General features: G+C 53.9%; 1 protein-coding gene across 1 annotated transcript; it reads left to right on the top strand.

The window, feature by feature from the left end:
- Nucleotides 1–930: 930 nt before the first annotated feature.
- Nucleotides 931–11,457, top strand: STMN3 (stathmin 3). The gene is made up of 5 exons (XM_054391822.1): nt 931–954; nt 9,691–9,786; nt 10,065–10,240; nt 10,740–10,931; nt 11,398–11,457. Exons 1-5 carry the CDS (start codon nt 936–938, stop codon nt 11,455–11,457), a joined length of 543 nt encoding a protein of 180 aa, XP_054247797.1. The 5' UTR covers nt 931–935.
- Nucleotides 11,458–15,228: the final 3,771 nt, after the last annotated feature.

The following is a 15,228-nucleotide window of genomic DNA, read 5'->3' as shown; positions in this document are numbered from 1 at the left end:
TGGAGATGATAGAAAGGACAAGAAATTGACCAGAAAAGGGAAAGAAAAGAGCTGCTGGTGCCTGGAGAAGTCCCACTGAAATCAGAAGGCTCCATTCTGCTCTTCCTCTGCTTTCACAGCAGTTTCCCCACCCTGTTCCCAAACTTTGTGCTGGTGAAAAAACAACAACCAAAAAACCCAGCAAGCCTAAAAATGCTAAACCTGTCTGGCATCCTCACTCCCATCACCATCACCTTAAAGCTGCCAAGTGTGGGGTTTGGGGTTCACCCTCAGCCTAGCTAAGGAGGGGTTGGGGTTTGGGTTTTACCCTTCAGCCTAAGTAAAGGGAGGGTTGGGGTTTGGGTTTTACCCTTCAGCCTAAGTAAAGGGAGGGTTGAGGTTTGGGTTTTACCCTTCAGCCTAAGTAAAGGGAAGGGTTGGGTTTTATCCCTCAGCTCCCAGCCCTGGCACTGTGGAGGTGGCAACACATTATAGTGGATGGCTTCAAGAAGAAGAAAAATCAAATAATTTGCTTATTTTTGCTTTCATCAAAGGAAAAAAAAAAAAAAAGGCAGCTCAGCCAGGCTAGAGCAGACAAGAAAGGGAGGAAGAGGAGAAAAAAAAAAAAAAATCATCTTTCTGCCAGAGCTTGGCTGGGTGTGTCTCCTCATCTCCTCCCCCCCCCCCCCGCGGGTCTTGCCTGGGAGGGATCTGCTGCCCAAAGCCAGCCAGGAGAGGAGGCTGGATAGGCTGATTAAATATTCGGAACTGGTGACCCTTCTCTTTTCTTTGCAGCCCTTCCCTTTCCGTGGGCTCTCCAGCCTCTCCCCACCGCGGATGGCTGCAGCCCCCTGCAGCTGAGTCAGTCCCTGCCCTCCCGCAGCACTGCAGCACCCGCAGCTCCTTGCAGCACCCGCAGCACCCGCAACAGCAATAGCAGCAGCAGCAGCGGCAGCATGGCCAGCACCGTCTCAGGTAGGACAAGCATCTTTTGGGGTAGTTTTTTTTTTATTTGGGGTTGTTTTGTTTTTCTTTGTTATGGGGAGGAGAGCTTCTCATCAAGCCGTTTATTGAACCAGCAGGGTTTAATTTTTTTTGGGGGGGGGAGGGGAGGGGGCGATTCCTCTCTCTTTTTGGTGCATTTCAAGGGAGTTGTTGGTGAGGAGGCAGCATTGTTCCCCTTCCTCCCCCCAACACACACCCCCTCTGATGCAAGATTGCAGGTGGGCTTTTTATTTCAGTAGGAACACACGTGTGAGAAAGTCACCCCTTTGAAATATTGCTGCTCTTCCCCTCTGCTGCTAGAAGCTGCTGCTGCTGCTGCCAATTAATTATTATTCTCATAACATGATACAGCTTTTTTTCCTGCCCTCCCTCCTCTCCCCCCCGCAGACAATTAATTGTTATTGCCATAACGTGATCGAGTTTCTTCCCACCCCTTGAAGAAATATTTGTGGCCAGATACAGAGAAATTAGCAGTTACAGTCTGGGGTCTGGAGCTCATTTGTTGCCTTAGAGGGGAATGGAAAGAAGGACAAGAAGATAAAGACAGAAATGCCCTCAAAAATCACCCAAGCAGAAGAACCTGGCTGGGGTTTTGTCTGTTTCCAGGGCTTCCCATCCCCTAGATTTCTTCCACAGCTCACATTTCGTCCTTACAAGATGTTAGAGGGGAGCGGTCCTCTGATGGCGTTGGGTGAAGGAGATGCTGCAAGGGAAGCTCTTCCCAGCCCCCCACCCCTGCAGCACCACCGGGAACGGCAGCGGCTGCCAGTACCTGCCCTGGGCTCGGCTTTGGCTGCAGGGTGGCACCTCCCTGGGGAATGCTGAGCTGCTCCAGTCCAGCCAGTAACTACAGTCGTATCTGGTTGCTTTTGACTGGGGAGGAGGGATTCAAATGGCTGAGACTGGGAATGCAGTTGAAGGAGGAAAAAGAGAGCCTGTGATGGTACAATGAGCAGGGGGTGGGTTTGGAGGGTCTTCCTCTTTAGGAACCTCGGGTTCTCTCTTGCAGTGGCTTTGAATTCATCAGTGAAAAGAGGGGCTTGGGTGGGGGAAGCTGCAGCCTCGAGGGCTGGGATGCAGGGCTGAGCAGGAACAGCAGACAAAAAGGAAAAGCAGACAGTGCTTTGTGCCCCCACCCAGACAGGGAAGCAGCCCCAGGGGACCAGGCAGCACATCTGGCTCCTTTCCCTGGCCTTCACCTCTGTCTCCTGCTGTGCATCTTCCATTCCTCTCTCCTTTGAAAAGGCCAGGAGGTGCAGGGGGGAGAAGGATGAATCTATGAATGTGACAGTGAGATGGAGGGGGATGTAAAGGTGCAGCTGGTCCCGAGTGGGCTTTGCATGTGATTAAAGATGCTAAAGCAGCACTGCAAAGCTGTGTCTGTGACAGAAAATCTCCAGCCATTGTATCTGTCCCTGCCTCAGCGAGGGAGGTCCCACCCATCTCCCTGCCTTCCCCACAGAGCAGGATTGGGCCTTGCTTGCCGGGTGGGGGTGGGAGGGATGGCTGAGGCTTGCCAGCTGTCCAAGCCAAGGCTGCATTGAACCTGAGGTGGACGAGGTGGTGGATGAAACACACTGAGATGTGACATGCATGTTCCAGCTGCTGCATTCCCACCCTCCCGACCCACCACATACCTGTGGCTTGTTTCATCTTCTCAAAGATGCAGTTTGACTGGCAAAGGAGGCTCAGGATCATCAAGTGCTTCAGGAACCACGTTTCCCTGTGGCTCAGGTCGAGTAGAGAAGCAACGTCAGGGAGTAGGAAGTGGTGGGGAAGCTGCTGTGGCAAGATGGAAGAATTGGGACCTGTCCCTCCCCAGGAGGGTGTGGATGTCCCCTCCCTAGAGGTGTTCAAGCCCAGACTGAATGAGGCCTTGAGCAACCTGGGCTAGTTGAGAGGTGCCCATGACCATGGCACGGGGGTTGGAGTAGGTGATCTCTGAGGTCACTTCCAACCCAAGCCATTCTAGGTATTTGTGGTGATTCTTTGTCTGCCAGGGCAGCTAAGCCTGTGCAGGGCTGACAGACAGCGCTTGGAGCAGGCATGGAGAGTAGTCTGGGATGTAGCAGGAAAAGGAAAGCAAATCCTGAAATTAAGGAGAGAGTCTTGGTTGCTTTCTTCATTATTTCTTTCTTCATCAGCATTGAAACCAAATCCTCAAAGGGGGGGGAGAGCAGCTGCAGCTCTCTGCGGGTGCTGCCTGGGGGCTCAGCCCCCATGGGAAGGTTTCCTTGGGTTTGTTTAAACAAACAAATCCCTGGGATGAAGAGAAATGAGGCTTGCTTTTCCCAGCCCACCAGCCCTCTCTCTGTCCTGCCTGCCGTCCTCAGAGTGCTCTCCCGGCCGTCGGCTGGCAGCGGGAGCACAGCAGGATGCTGGCACATGCTCAGTGCGGGCTGAGCTGCGGTGCTGGCCCTGCTCCGGGCAGACCTTGCAGGGACTGAGCTCTCACACCTCCTCCCCCAGCATCTGCTGAGGCTTTGTGCTCTGCTACACCACAGAAGGGGTGTCTGGCTGGATAATTTGGGGCTGTGCGACTTTCCCCATCTGGGTTGAAGCCAGAGACAGGAGATTATGAAATGATGCAGCGAGGTCACAGCCCCCCAGGCTTCCCTCCGGCGTTAGCCTCTCCGAGGAGGGGCCAGGAGGAAAGGCTGGGTTGTCATTCCTGGCCTCACAACTAGGCATGCTAAAGCTGCCTGAGGTTTTCCTCTCCCTTGCTTAAACGTGAGGGTGCTGTGACTTTGTGTAGGCCTGGATTGTCCCCTCAGTCCCTTCAGTGGTGGGCACCATATGGTATTGCCCCATCCTGAACCTTCTACTGCCAATGCTGGAGGCTCAGAAGCCTTTCAGTCAAGCTCTCCTTCTCTCTGTGCTCTCAAGAAATCACCTTTTTCTCTTTCCTCAGGGGATGATGGAATGAATATAGCCTTAGAAATGTGTGTGGTGCTTGGATGGGAACTTCACTTTTACAAGGCAAAAGAATCTCTTGCAGGCACATGTCTGATTAGAACCTGCTTCTGGGTGCTACTTTAGCAGCTGTCCAGGAGAAGGCAGAGAAACCCAAACATTGCTTCTGCTGGGTGATTCCACACCAGCCCATGGTGACTGTGCCTCAGATGTGATGGTGAGCATCTCCCTGGTGTGTGGCAGCAGTGAAGGGTACAGCCACTGACCAAAAAAAACAACTGCTGGTGTGTTCTGGCTGTGTGAACTCTCCTGCTGACCTGCTTTGGGAGGCTGGGGAGTGAAGGGGAAGGGAGTTAGACTGAAGTGGAGGTCTGGCTGTTGTTTTTTGTGACAGGATTCACAGCAGGTGAGGATGTCTGGAGTCTGTGGAGCTCTCAAGGCTTAGTGAGGGCTGTGGCTGCTTTTGTTGTGTAGCTGGCACTGCAGCTTTGTTGCTGAAGGACTCCTTGGTTGGCTTCTTTACCTTCTGCTTGTGCTTTCTCTCCCTCTGTAATTGGACTGTTCTCATTTTCTCATAATTTCTTAATGGAAGCAATTTTTACTTCTCCAAGGTTATCTTTGCAAACCTAATTATTTTCTTCTAATCACCTTCCTTTGACCTTGCTGTCAGGCACAGCACATCCAGCCTCATCCATCTCAGCTGCCTGAGCTCACAGAAATGAGGCCTTCTCTGCCTCAGGCTCAGTGGGAATGATTCTGCACCAGTCTTGTGCCTCCACAGCCTCACTGGATGTCATTAAACATCCTTCTGGGGTTGTTCAGCCTGGAGAAAAGGAGGCTGAGGCTGGCTCTCTACCAATCACTGAAAGGAGGCTGGAGCCAGGTGGGGTTGGTCTCTTCTTCCCAAGGAACAAGCAACAGCACAAGAGGAAATGGCCTCAGGTTGTCCCAGGGGAGGTTTAGGTTGGCCATGAGGAACAATTTCTTCCCCTTGAGGGTTGTCCAGGCCTGGCCCAGGCTGCCCAGGGCAGTGGTGGAGTCCCCATCCCTGAAAGGGTCTCAGAGCTGTGGAGATGTGGTGCTGAGGGCCATGGTTTGGTGGTGCCCTGGCAGTGCTGGGGTAAGAGCTGGACTCCATAATCTTCAAGTTCTCTTCCAATCAAAGCCATGCTGTGATTCTATCATAAACACCAAACAAAAGGCCAGGCTGAACAGGCCATCTGCAGCTTAATTGTCTCTGCTTAGGAAGCAGAGAAGAGAACTTTTTAATGACTAATAGGTGGTGGAGCCCCTTTGCCAGGCACACCCCACCCCTCCTCCAGCTCCTGCATCACAGCTGCTCAGGGATCAGCTGGGCTGTGTCTCCAGGGGTTAACTTGGAGATAAACACTTTGCAGGCTGTGGAGAGTGCTGATGTGAAGCAGCAGGGATGTAGAAAAGCAGGAGGTCTGCACAGCACTGGAGGGAGCAGGGAAAATGGATTGCAGGAGGGCAAACAAGCTGAGAGCACCCTGACCCTCCTGGGGCTTGGGGAAGGTCCAGGTGACCTCCCTCCCTCTCCTTGCAACAAGGAGGAAGTAATTTTGTCCATGCCATAAATGCAGTGCAGGGGACAGCTGGATGAAAATCAGTAATAAAGATTAATTGTCTTGGGGGGATGATGGAATATGGACAGCTCAGGTCAGAGCAGATCTCAGGACATCAACACTCAGAGGTGTGGAGGAACTGACTGCACTTTTGTGGGTAGATTTGTCACTTAATGCCTGCCCAGGCTCCTGTGAAGCCAACAAAAGACAAACTTACCCCACTTTACAGGGTGGGGCTCTGAGACATTTTCTATAACTTTCACAGTTTGTTCACTTTTTAATGTACACAACTCAGTTGTTTGCAATGTTTCACCCCAAATCTGACATGAGAGCTGGCAGTGAGCTGGGGGTTGGGCTCTTCTCCCTAGTCTCAGGTGACAGAATGAGAGGAAATGGCCTGAAATTGTGCTAGGGGAGGGTTAGGTTGGACATGAGGAACAATTTCTTTCCTGCAGGAGTGGTCAGGGATTGGCACAGGCTGCCCAAGGAGGTGGTGGAGTCCCCATCCCTGGAGGTGTCAAAAAAACCTGTGGCCATGGCATTTTGGGACATGATTTAGTGGCCAGGGTGGTGCTGGGTTGATGGTTAGACTGGATGACCTTAGAGGTCTTTTCCAACCCAAACAACACTCTGATAATGAGAGCAGTTCACTGTTATGAGTCAGTGATGAAGTTCGTTCCTTACCAGAGGGAATGAACTTCCTCCTGATCCTTCCATTGCTGTTTGCCTAGAAACAAAAAATCCATGAATTCCCAGTAATTCATCCCTGAGTGAGCAGCCTGGCCTGATCCTCTGCTCATCAGCCAGGCAAAGCTCCTGCTGCACCCCTGAGACCAGAGTGATGCATTGGCTGAGGTCCCACAGGAAGGGACTTGGGTAGTGTTAGTAATTTCCACACCAGAGCTGTGAGCTCCACTGATTTTTACAAACTTAGCAGGAGTAGAAAAGGCTTCAATCAAAACTTCACCATTTCCAGTTGAATCCTTCTTAAATAGGGCCATTTGTGCTCTGCAGGCTGCCCTGGCAGGGACTTGGTCATGTCATATTCTGGCCAACCATCTCCTCTTCTTTCAGGGATTTTGCCCAGTGGCACAAATATGTCCTCAAAGCCTTAAATCCATTGGGGACTGGGAGTGCAGACTGGTCTGAGGAACATTTCATGCTGAGGTTTACAGTGGTGATCTTACTCCTGAGAGCTTCAAGCATGTGCCCTTCCTGGTGTGGCTGAGATTCAGACACAGGCTCACTCCAGGAGATCTGGGGCTTGATCTTCATTGATGCAGACTCCTACACAGTAACCCAGAGGTTATGGTTCTTACTTTTGTTTACTAAAGCAGAGGATCTACCACTCCTCACAGGAAATCTTTTGTCATTTGAGGCTAGGAGCAGTGCATTGGATCTAGGGACCACCTACTGCTTGTCTAGGAAGGTGTCAGATCAGAACTGTGTGTGGGTGAGGGCACCCCTGGGTGCTCCTGCATCCCACAGGTGTGACTGCTGGCTTGGGAGCAGAAGGGAGGGGGGTTCAGGGCTCCATTCATTCCATGCTGTGTGGATCAGGGATGATTTCTTCAGGGGTTGGTCCTTCCCTTCCTTGAGAAGTGGACCTGTGGGGATATCATGAGGAGCACCAAGGCCAAATGCAAGATCCTGGGTGTAATACTGTTTCAGGGCAACCTCTGGTATGAGTCTGGGGGATAAAGGCCTGGAGAGCAGCCCTGAGGAGAAGGACTTGGGGTACTGGGAGGTGAAAAGCTGGACATGAGCTGGCACTGAGCACTGCCAGCCCAGCCCCATCCTTGTCCTGGGCTGATCCCCAACAGCGTGGGCAGCAGGGGCAGGGAGGGAATTCAGCCCCTCTGCTCTCCTGAGTCCTAACCTGCAGTGCTGGGGTCAGCTCTAGAGTCCTCAGCACAGACAGGGACCTGTTGGAGCAGGGCCAGAGGGAGTCACAGCAATGCTGGGAGAGCTGGAAGCTCTCTGCTGTGAGGCCAGGCTGAGAGAGTTGGCGTTGTTCAGCTTGGGGAAGAGAAGGCTTCAGGGACACCTTCTGGTGGCCTTTCAGTGCTCAAAGAGGCTCTAAGAAAGCTGGGGACAGACTTTTTATCAGGAGCAGTTGGGACAGGACAAGAGGTGATGGTTTGAACTCAGAGGGAGATTCAGAGGGAGAGAAGGGAGAAATGTTTGACACTGAGGGTGAGGAGAGCCTGGCCTAGGTTGCCCAGAGAGGGGGGAGCTGCCCCATCCCTGGCCCCGTTGCAGATCAGGTTGGTTGTGTCCGATGGGAACCGAGCGGACCCTGGCCGGCTCCGTGCCGCGGGCTCCGGCGGTGGTGCTGAAGGGAAAGCTCCGGGAGGGCTCCCCCGGGCCGGGGGCTCTCGCTCCGCTCCCGCTGCCTTCCTCTCCATTCCCCGCGCCAGTGCGGGGGTCGGAGGGAGTTTTCTGAGTGGTGAGGCCTGGCCGGGGCCCTCCCCCACCAGTTTCCGAGACTCCGGGAGCCCCCAGCCCCACCTTCCCCCCAGGATACTGCTCACATCTGTCAGCTGCAACCGAGAGGCAGCTGCGGGGTCCAGCATAGGGAGAAGGACACAGAACATCTCCACAGCTCATTAGAGCATCACCACAGCTCGGCGGAGCGGCTCCTTTGGTCCCCTCCACTCCGTTTCGTTTTAATTGGTGGAGAGGGACGATCTGCTCACTCCACAGAAAGGACAGCAAGAGAGGGAAGATCCCGATGGAATAGGGGCAGCTGTGAAATCAGTGCACAGACTCAAAGGCAGGGATTGTAGCGTGCTGGGCTTGAGGATCTTGAAGGTCTTTTCTAGCCTAAAAGATCTGGTGACTCTGTGACTATGATTCTGTACACTCCTCTACACAGAGAACCAGAAACCAGTACTGGGGACACCTACTGAAGGTCAAATAATGAAATGCAAAGCACCATTCACTGAAATCATTGCCAGGAGATGATTAACAGTGGGTCAGGGGTGGGGCATGTCTGCTTCATGGCCTGGTTCCACCCATGACTGGTAGAGCAATGACCTCAGTGTGTGGTTGGTTTAGATTAAATGATCATGAGAGAATCATAGAATGGTTTGGGTTGGGAGGCACCTTCAAAGCTCACCCAGTCCAACCCCCTGCAGTCCCCAGGGACATCCCCAACCAGAGCAGGTTGCTCCCAGCCCCAAACAACCTGACCTGTAATGGTGCCAGGGATGGGGCAGCTACCACCTCTCTGGGCAGCCTGGGCCAGGCTCTCCCCATCCTCAGTGTCAAACATTTCTCCCCTCTCTCCAGTCTCAATCTTCCTGTCAGTTCAAACCATTTCCCTTTGTCCTGTCCCAACACAGCCTTCTCAGAAGTCTGTCCCCAGCTTTCTGCTCAGCCCCTTAAGCACTGAACTGTTTGTACACAAAGGTCTCTTCTTTAGTCCAGGGGACCCTCCTCAGGGCTCCTGGAGCACTGCCATTGGGACAGCACCTTGTGCATTTGTGATCACAGAGGATGCTGTGAGGTGTCCTCCAGCCACAGGAATGAGGAGCAAACGGCAGTGCTCACAGCAGCAGAGCTGTCAGAGATTGTGTATTTCCCTGTCCTTTGCAGAAGGTTGTGGGGACAGGGGGTTGGAAGCCAGGCTGGATGGGGCTCTGAGCAACCCGGGCTAGTGGAAGATGTCCCTGCCCATGGCAGAAGTTTGGAACCAGGTGGTCTTTTAGGCCCCTTCCAGCCCAAACCATTCTGTGGTGATTCTGTGATTTACTGTGATTGGAGACCAGTATTAACCTCTGCTTGTGTGGGTCGAGGAGAAAAGGAGGCTGAGGGGAGACCACCTGGCTCTCTACAACTCCCTGAAAGGAGCTTGGAGCCAGGTAGGGATTGGTCTCTTCTCCCAAGGAACAAGTAATAGGACAAGAGGAAATGGCCTCAAGTTGCCCCAGGGGAGGTTAATGTGGGACATGAGGAACAATTTCTTCATGGAAAGGGTTGTTGAGATTTGGCCCAGGCTGCCCAGGACAGTGGTGGAGTCCCCATCCCTGAAGGGGTCTTGAAGCTGTGGAGATGTGGTGCTGAGGTTTGGTGGTGCCCTGGCAGTGCTGGGCTAAGGGTTGGATTCCGTGATCTTAAAAATGTTTTGAAGCCCAAAAAATTCTATGAGAAGATCTGCCATGGCCATCAGACTTTCTTCTCATTGCAGTTTCTTCTTTTTCAGCCTACAAGGAGAAAATGAAGGAGCTGTCTCTGCTCTCCCTCATCTGCTCCTGCTTCCACACCCAGCCCCACCCTAACACCATCTACCAGTATGGAGGTAGGAGACCTGCTCCCACAGGAGCTGCAGTGTTGTTTGCATGAGGCTCCTGCAGGCAGCCTGGCAGCTCCTCAGCTCACTGGGGGGTCCTGGGGAACGTAAATGAATTGCATTGACTTGGGGGGGCTGGAGCTGATCACGGGCTGGGAAATCTTGGAGACAGGACAAAACCACCCAGGTCAGGACATGGGAGCAGCCTCACTTCTCTGTGCCCTCAGGTGAAGGCTCTCCTGAGTCACAGCTTCACAGAGTCCCTGTTTTTATTTCCCCCCTCAAAGACATGGAGGTGAAGCAGCTGGATAAGAGGGCATCAGGCCAGAGCTTTGAAGTGATCTTGAAGTCCCCTTCAGATTTATCTCCTGAGAGCCCAATCCTTTCCTCCCCCCCCAAGAAGAAGGACCTGTCCCTGGAGGAGCTGCAGAGGAGGCTGGAGGCTGCAGAAGAGAGGAGGAAGGTAATGAGATGTCCTGCAGCAGCTCTGACCTTTCTGTGGTGGGTACTAACTGCACCAAACCCTAAACCTGGCTCAGCAGGAGCAATCTAAAGTGGTTGCAAGCAGTGGATCTTCTCAGAGGACCACAGAGCTAGGGTTGTTCAATCTGGAGAAGAGAAGGCTCCAGGGAGACCTTCTGGTGGCCTTTCAAGTGCTTGAAGGGGCCAGAAGAAAGCTGGGGACAGGCTTTTGAGCATCCCTGGCACCATGGCAGGTCAGGTTGTGGCTCTGAGCAACCTACTGTAGTTACAGATGTCCCTGCTGACTGCAGGGGGGGTTGGACAAGGTGACCTCGGAGGGTCCCTTCCAACCCATTCTGTGACCTTCCAAGCCAGAGCGTTATGAGATGGAGGAGGGTGGCAGAAAGCTTTAGGGCAGAGGAGGTGGTGAGGAAGCCTCTCTGGGGAGCTGAAGGCCAGCAGAGCCTTTCTGGTGGGCTGACACCCCTGGTGCTGTGCAGACCCAGGAGGCCCAGGTGCTGAAGCAGCTGGCTGAGAAGAGGGAACACGAGCGGGAGGTGCTGCACAAGGCACTGGAGGAGAACAACAACTTCAGCCGCCTGGCCGAGGAGAAGCTCAACTACAAGATGGAGCTGAGCAGGGAGATCCGGGAAGCACACCTGGCTGCCTTGAGGGAGAGGCTCCGTGAGAAGGTCAGTTTGGTGCCCCCAGATGGGGTGGTTGGGGTCTGGTCCCTTGGGGGCTTCCCCAGAGTGCAGGGTGCAGGGCAGAGGGCGTTGTGTGAAGGGCAGGATGTGGGGCAGCTCCGTGCTGGAGCAGCATGAGGAAGGAGATTGTGTCCTTCAGGGTCAGTAGAGAAGATGCCATCTGGCTTATCTTGGTAAGTTCAGGCTCAAGGGCACAGGATCAGGCCCACCTCGTGTCCAGGCACTGTGTGGCCACCAGGCTTTGCAGAGGGCAGCCATCAACCTGTCTGCTGTAGGGTTTGCATCACCTCCAGGCTCCTTGCAGGCGTCACCCACCGTCCTCAGGGGATGTTGGGTGGCAAACTGGACTCTTTTTGTGCTCTGGTACAAACCCTGTGTGCAGGGCAGAAGGAGCCTGGAGGCTGCAAGAGCAGAAGGTGCCAGCCTGGTGTCATCTCTCCCATCTTTGCAGGAACTGCACGCAGCCGAAGTCCGCAGGAACAAGGAACAGCGGGAGGAGATCTCTGGCTAAAAGGCTTTTCTACACATCTAGCACCTGGTTCCTGTCACCAAACCAACCCATCCACACCCAACACCTTCTCTTTTCTTTGTCTTAGATGCAACATTGGGTTCTCCATCCCCCCCCCCCCCCACCTCTCCCCTGGTGTTTGTCCCCCAGCTACACACTTCTCTCCCTCTCTCTCCCTCTGCATCCTTTGTTGTTCAGTGCTTGTGGGGCTCACAGGGACCTCTGAGCAGATAGCCACCAGTTCATGGGGAACAGAGCATCACTTGATGGGGCACTCAGCCCAACAGCTTCTTTGGAGGATTTTGTCCTTTCATAGAAAAAAAAAATCTTCTTAAACTGATGTAAGAAAAAACCCAACCAAACAAACCACCAAAACCCAAGCAAAGAAAATCAAGCCATGAATAAATTCACCCAGCAGTGGCATGGAGATGCAGATTTCTTCTCCAGGGTTTTTCCTCCTCTTGCTGTTTGCTGTGATCCAGTGATGGGTTTCAGAGTGCTGGGAAGGAAGTGGTCATCCTCTGGGTGAGGTGGAGCAGGGAGCAGCCAGCCCCATGGTTGGCAGCAGTAGGAGAGAACAAGAAGGGATGGGATGGGATGGCTCAGGAGTTGTGCTGTGCAGGACCACCACCACGTCCTGGCTGCATCTGGAGCCAGCCCAGGCAGGCAGTGACCCAAAGTGCTCAGTTTTGGATGGCTCTTTGATAGCCTGGGTGACAGGAGGGGAGATTCTCCACCCAGAGCTCGGTGCTGGGTGTCACAGCAAGTCCCTGTCATGGCAGGCATTGCCTGATGACCTGCTTGGCCATGGACTGGAGGAACCCATAGACCAAGCCCCTTCCCCCTGGCAGAGCAGGGACCAAGAGGCCCTGGCTGAGCAGCCCAGGAGAACCACAGATGGTGACTCCATCCTTGGCTCTGCAGGAGCCCTGGAGAGGGTGCTTGGTCTGTGGGCACTCCAGCACTCCCAGAGCATGAGATTTCCCTCCAACAGAGATGGTGTGCAAGGGCCTTTCAGGGAGCAGAATAATAACCCTTCCCTCCTCCCAGAGATGGATGTGAGCCTTGGTACTGTCACAGGGCAGACACCAGGAGCAGACATGGTGAGGCAGGCCCCAGAGCTCTGCCTGCCCAATGCCTCCAGACCTGTGGCTTTGGATGAGAGAGAGCTCAGGGGCAGCAGTTCCACAGTAAGGGTGAGGAGATGTCCCCATGCTCATTCCTTGGCTCTCTTCAGCTTTTCAAGGCCTATTTCTGAGAACAAAATGTCTCTTGAAGGAGGTAGGGATGAGCAGAGATCATGCGAGCATGGCAGCACTGTCTAAAGAGCTGACTGTCAAAGCTCATGGACTTCCTCCTCTTCCAGTGCCATGGTTTATGGAGGCAGCCGAGGTCCAGGCAGCCACCACACACATTGTCCTGCTGAGCTACACAAACCTGCCCACCTCACCCCAGCTCTGCTTCTGCCTTGAAAAACTGCATCTCAGAGCAGGAATGGCCACTTTTGAGCAAGCAGGGCTTGTTGGGGCATGGTGCTGAGGAGCCGCCCTGCAGGAGCATGGCCCTGTGTCAGGGTTTGGCACAGGAGATGGTGGAAGCTGCTTTCAGGTGAGGCAGAAGGTAAGAGGAGTTCCTCTCTGACCAGTGCTTGGAGATCACTGAGTTCCTGAACAGCCCCATGTGGTGCTTTGGGGACAGGGCACAGGATCCCTGGGTGGTGTTCACACCAGGGCACTGCTCTCCTCCTCCTCCTCACCATGGCCCCTCCATCCTGGCCACCCTCACAGACCCCAGAAGAAACCCAAGGGGTTCCACTGTTAGTGATGGATGCCCTCTGCATGCTGTGCCTGCAAGGAGCCAGCCTGTGCTGGGGCAGGCACTCTGTGGTGGGCTTTGGATGATACCTGGGGGGTTGATTTAAGTGCAGATGGGGTGCAGAGGTGGGCATGGGCCTCCTGGCAGTGGGACATGGGCACAGCCCAGTCCAGGGCTCCTTGGGACCTTGCAGAGACGCAAAGAGGAGATGACAGCCCTCTAGGCCTCCAAAAAAGAAACCATGGCTGGGTCTTGTCCAAAGCTGAACTTTTCTGTCTCCCCTGTGCTGTTTTTAGGTAAAGACTTGCTGATGTGGTGGTGACAGGAACCACACCAGGTGCTCACAGAACCCCCTTGGAAAGCCACAGGGCAGCAGCTGGTGCAGATCAGATCCCAGGGCTCTTGGCTCATCTTCTCAGAAGTCCCAGGTGGATTTGGGAGGGATTCCCTGACAGGCTTGGTGTGACAGGAGGGGACTCTGCTTCCAGAAGGAAGGGCTGCCCCAAACCCCTCCAACCCAGGCTGGGGGGAGGACAGGACTGTTAGAAAGCCCTACTGCTGTCAGTGACCAAAACCAGAATCAAATCAAATCAGATTTAGGGCAAAGAGGGGAAGAAAAGGAAGGAAGCTGAGGGTTGAATTTCTTATCAATAGCTAATGATCAGTTTCTAGTAGCAGCCATCCTAGATAAGCATCTGTGTAGAGCATCCCCACCAGTATCACCTCATCTGTGTAGCCACCAGAAAGTTTTCCAACCCCAACCAACCTGACAAGTCACTGACACGAAATGTTTGTGTGTAAGAAATGGTTGAACCTGTCAAATGTCTGTGTCCTGCCTTGGTGTGGGACCTGAGAAGGTATCCGAGAGATATTAACTCCCCCCTCCTCCTTCCCCTCTTACTTCTCCTACTCTCTGTGGTGCTGAGTGTTTGCTTGGTGTGTAATTCTGACCTGGAGCTTGTTGTAAATACTGTTTTTAGTACTTATGATGATTATTATGATTAATCTTATCAGAAATGTTGTGCTCATGAGCAGGAGTTCAGAACAAAGAGAAATAGGACTGGTTTCACTCTCTGCAGGGGGCTGGGGAGGAGTTGAATGCTGGGCTGGGGGGAGGAAGAACAACAACAAAACCCAAAACCCAGGGTGGGAAGGATGCTGGACCAGGGAGCAGCAGGAAAATGCTGGAGTGGGGGAGCTGGAGGCAGCCGAGTCCTGCGGGCAGGGCAGTGAGAGCAGGGATGGGGCTGCTCCTCAGGAAGGGCTGGAGGGAGGAGGAGTAGAGGTGGAGCTCTGGTAGATACTGACCCAAACCTCCTGGTGTGAGGGGAGCAGAGGAGCCCAGCCTGCAGGTGGGGATTTATTCTTGCAGTAGCTTTACCTGGCAACAAAAAAGTCCCATGGGAAAGGCAGAGAGTGGCCCAGCACAAGGTGTTCATGCAGGGGTGAGCATTGGGAAGCTGGTTTCCATCCCCTCCCCTGGGTGGGTGCTGTGAGGGACAGGGGGCACGGCTGGGAATCGTCTGGAGCAAGGGCAGGGGAGCAGGGGGGTGCAGAGAGAGCTTTGCCTTGGCAGTGTGAGGAACCTGCTGCCAAGGCACCTTGTGCCGAGGACACCACCTCCTCCGGGGGGCCAAGATGCTTCAGGTGATTGCCTGGTGCTGCTGGGTGCAGGGATGGGGAGGAGCTTGGTGTCTGCCCGGTGCCAGTGGCTGCTCTCAGGGACATGTGTGAGTGCTTTGGCTGCGTGCACTGCACCCCCGCCCTGGGGCCGGCTGGGTGACGGCTGTCCAGCCACCCACTGCCACCACGGTGCTGAGCCCAGCCTGCCTTTCCTTCTCTGGGATTTGCTAAGGGTTGTGTGCAGCAGCATACCTCATGCCTTGAGACTAATTCAGTATCCTCATTAACATCCTTACTGTCCCAGCCTCCCTCGTTCCTGGACCATTCCCACATAAC

Source organism: Indicator indicator, chromosome 24, assembly GCF_027791375.1.
Source record: "Indicator indicator isolate 239-I01 chromosome 24, UM_Iind_1.1, whole genome shotgun sequence".
NCBI lineage: Eukaryota > Metazoa > Chordata > Aves > Piciformes > Indicatoridae > Indicator > Indicator indicator.
The sequence above is the reverse complement of the archived record's forward strand: the minus strand, read 5'-3'. Positions and strand labels throughout refer to the sequence as shown.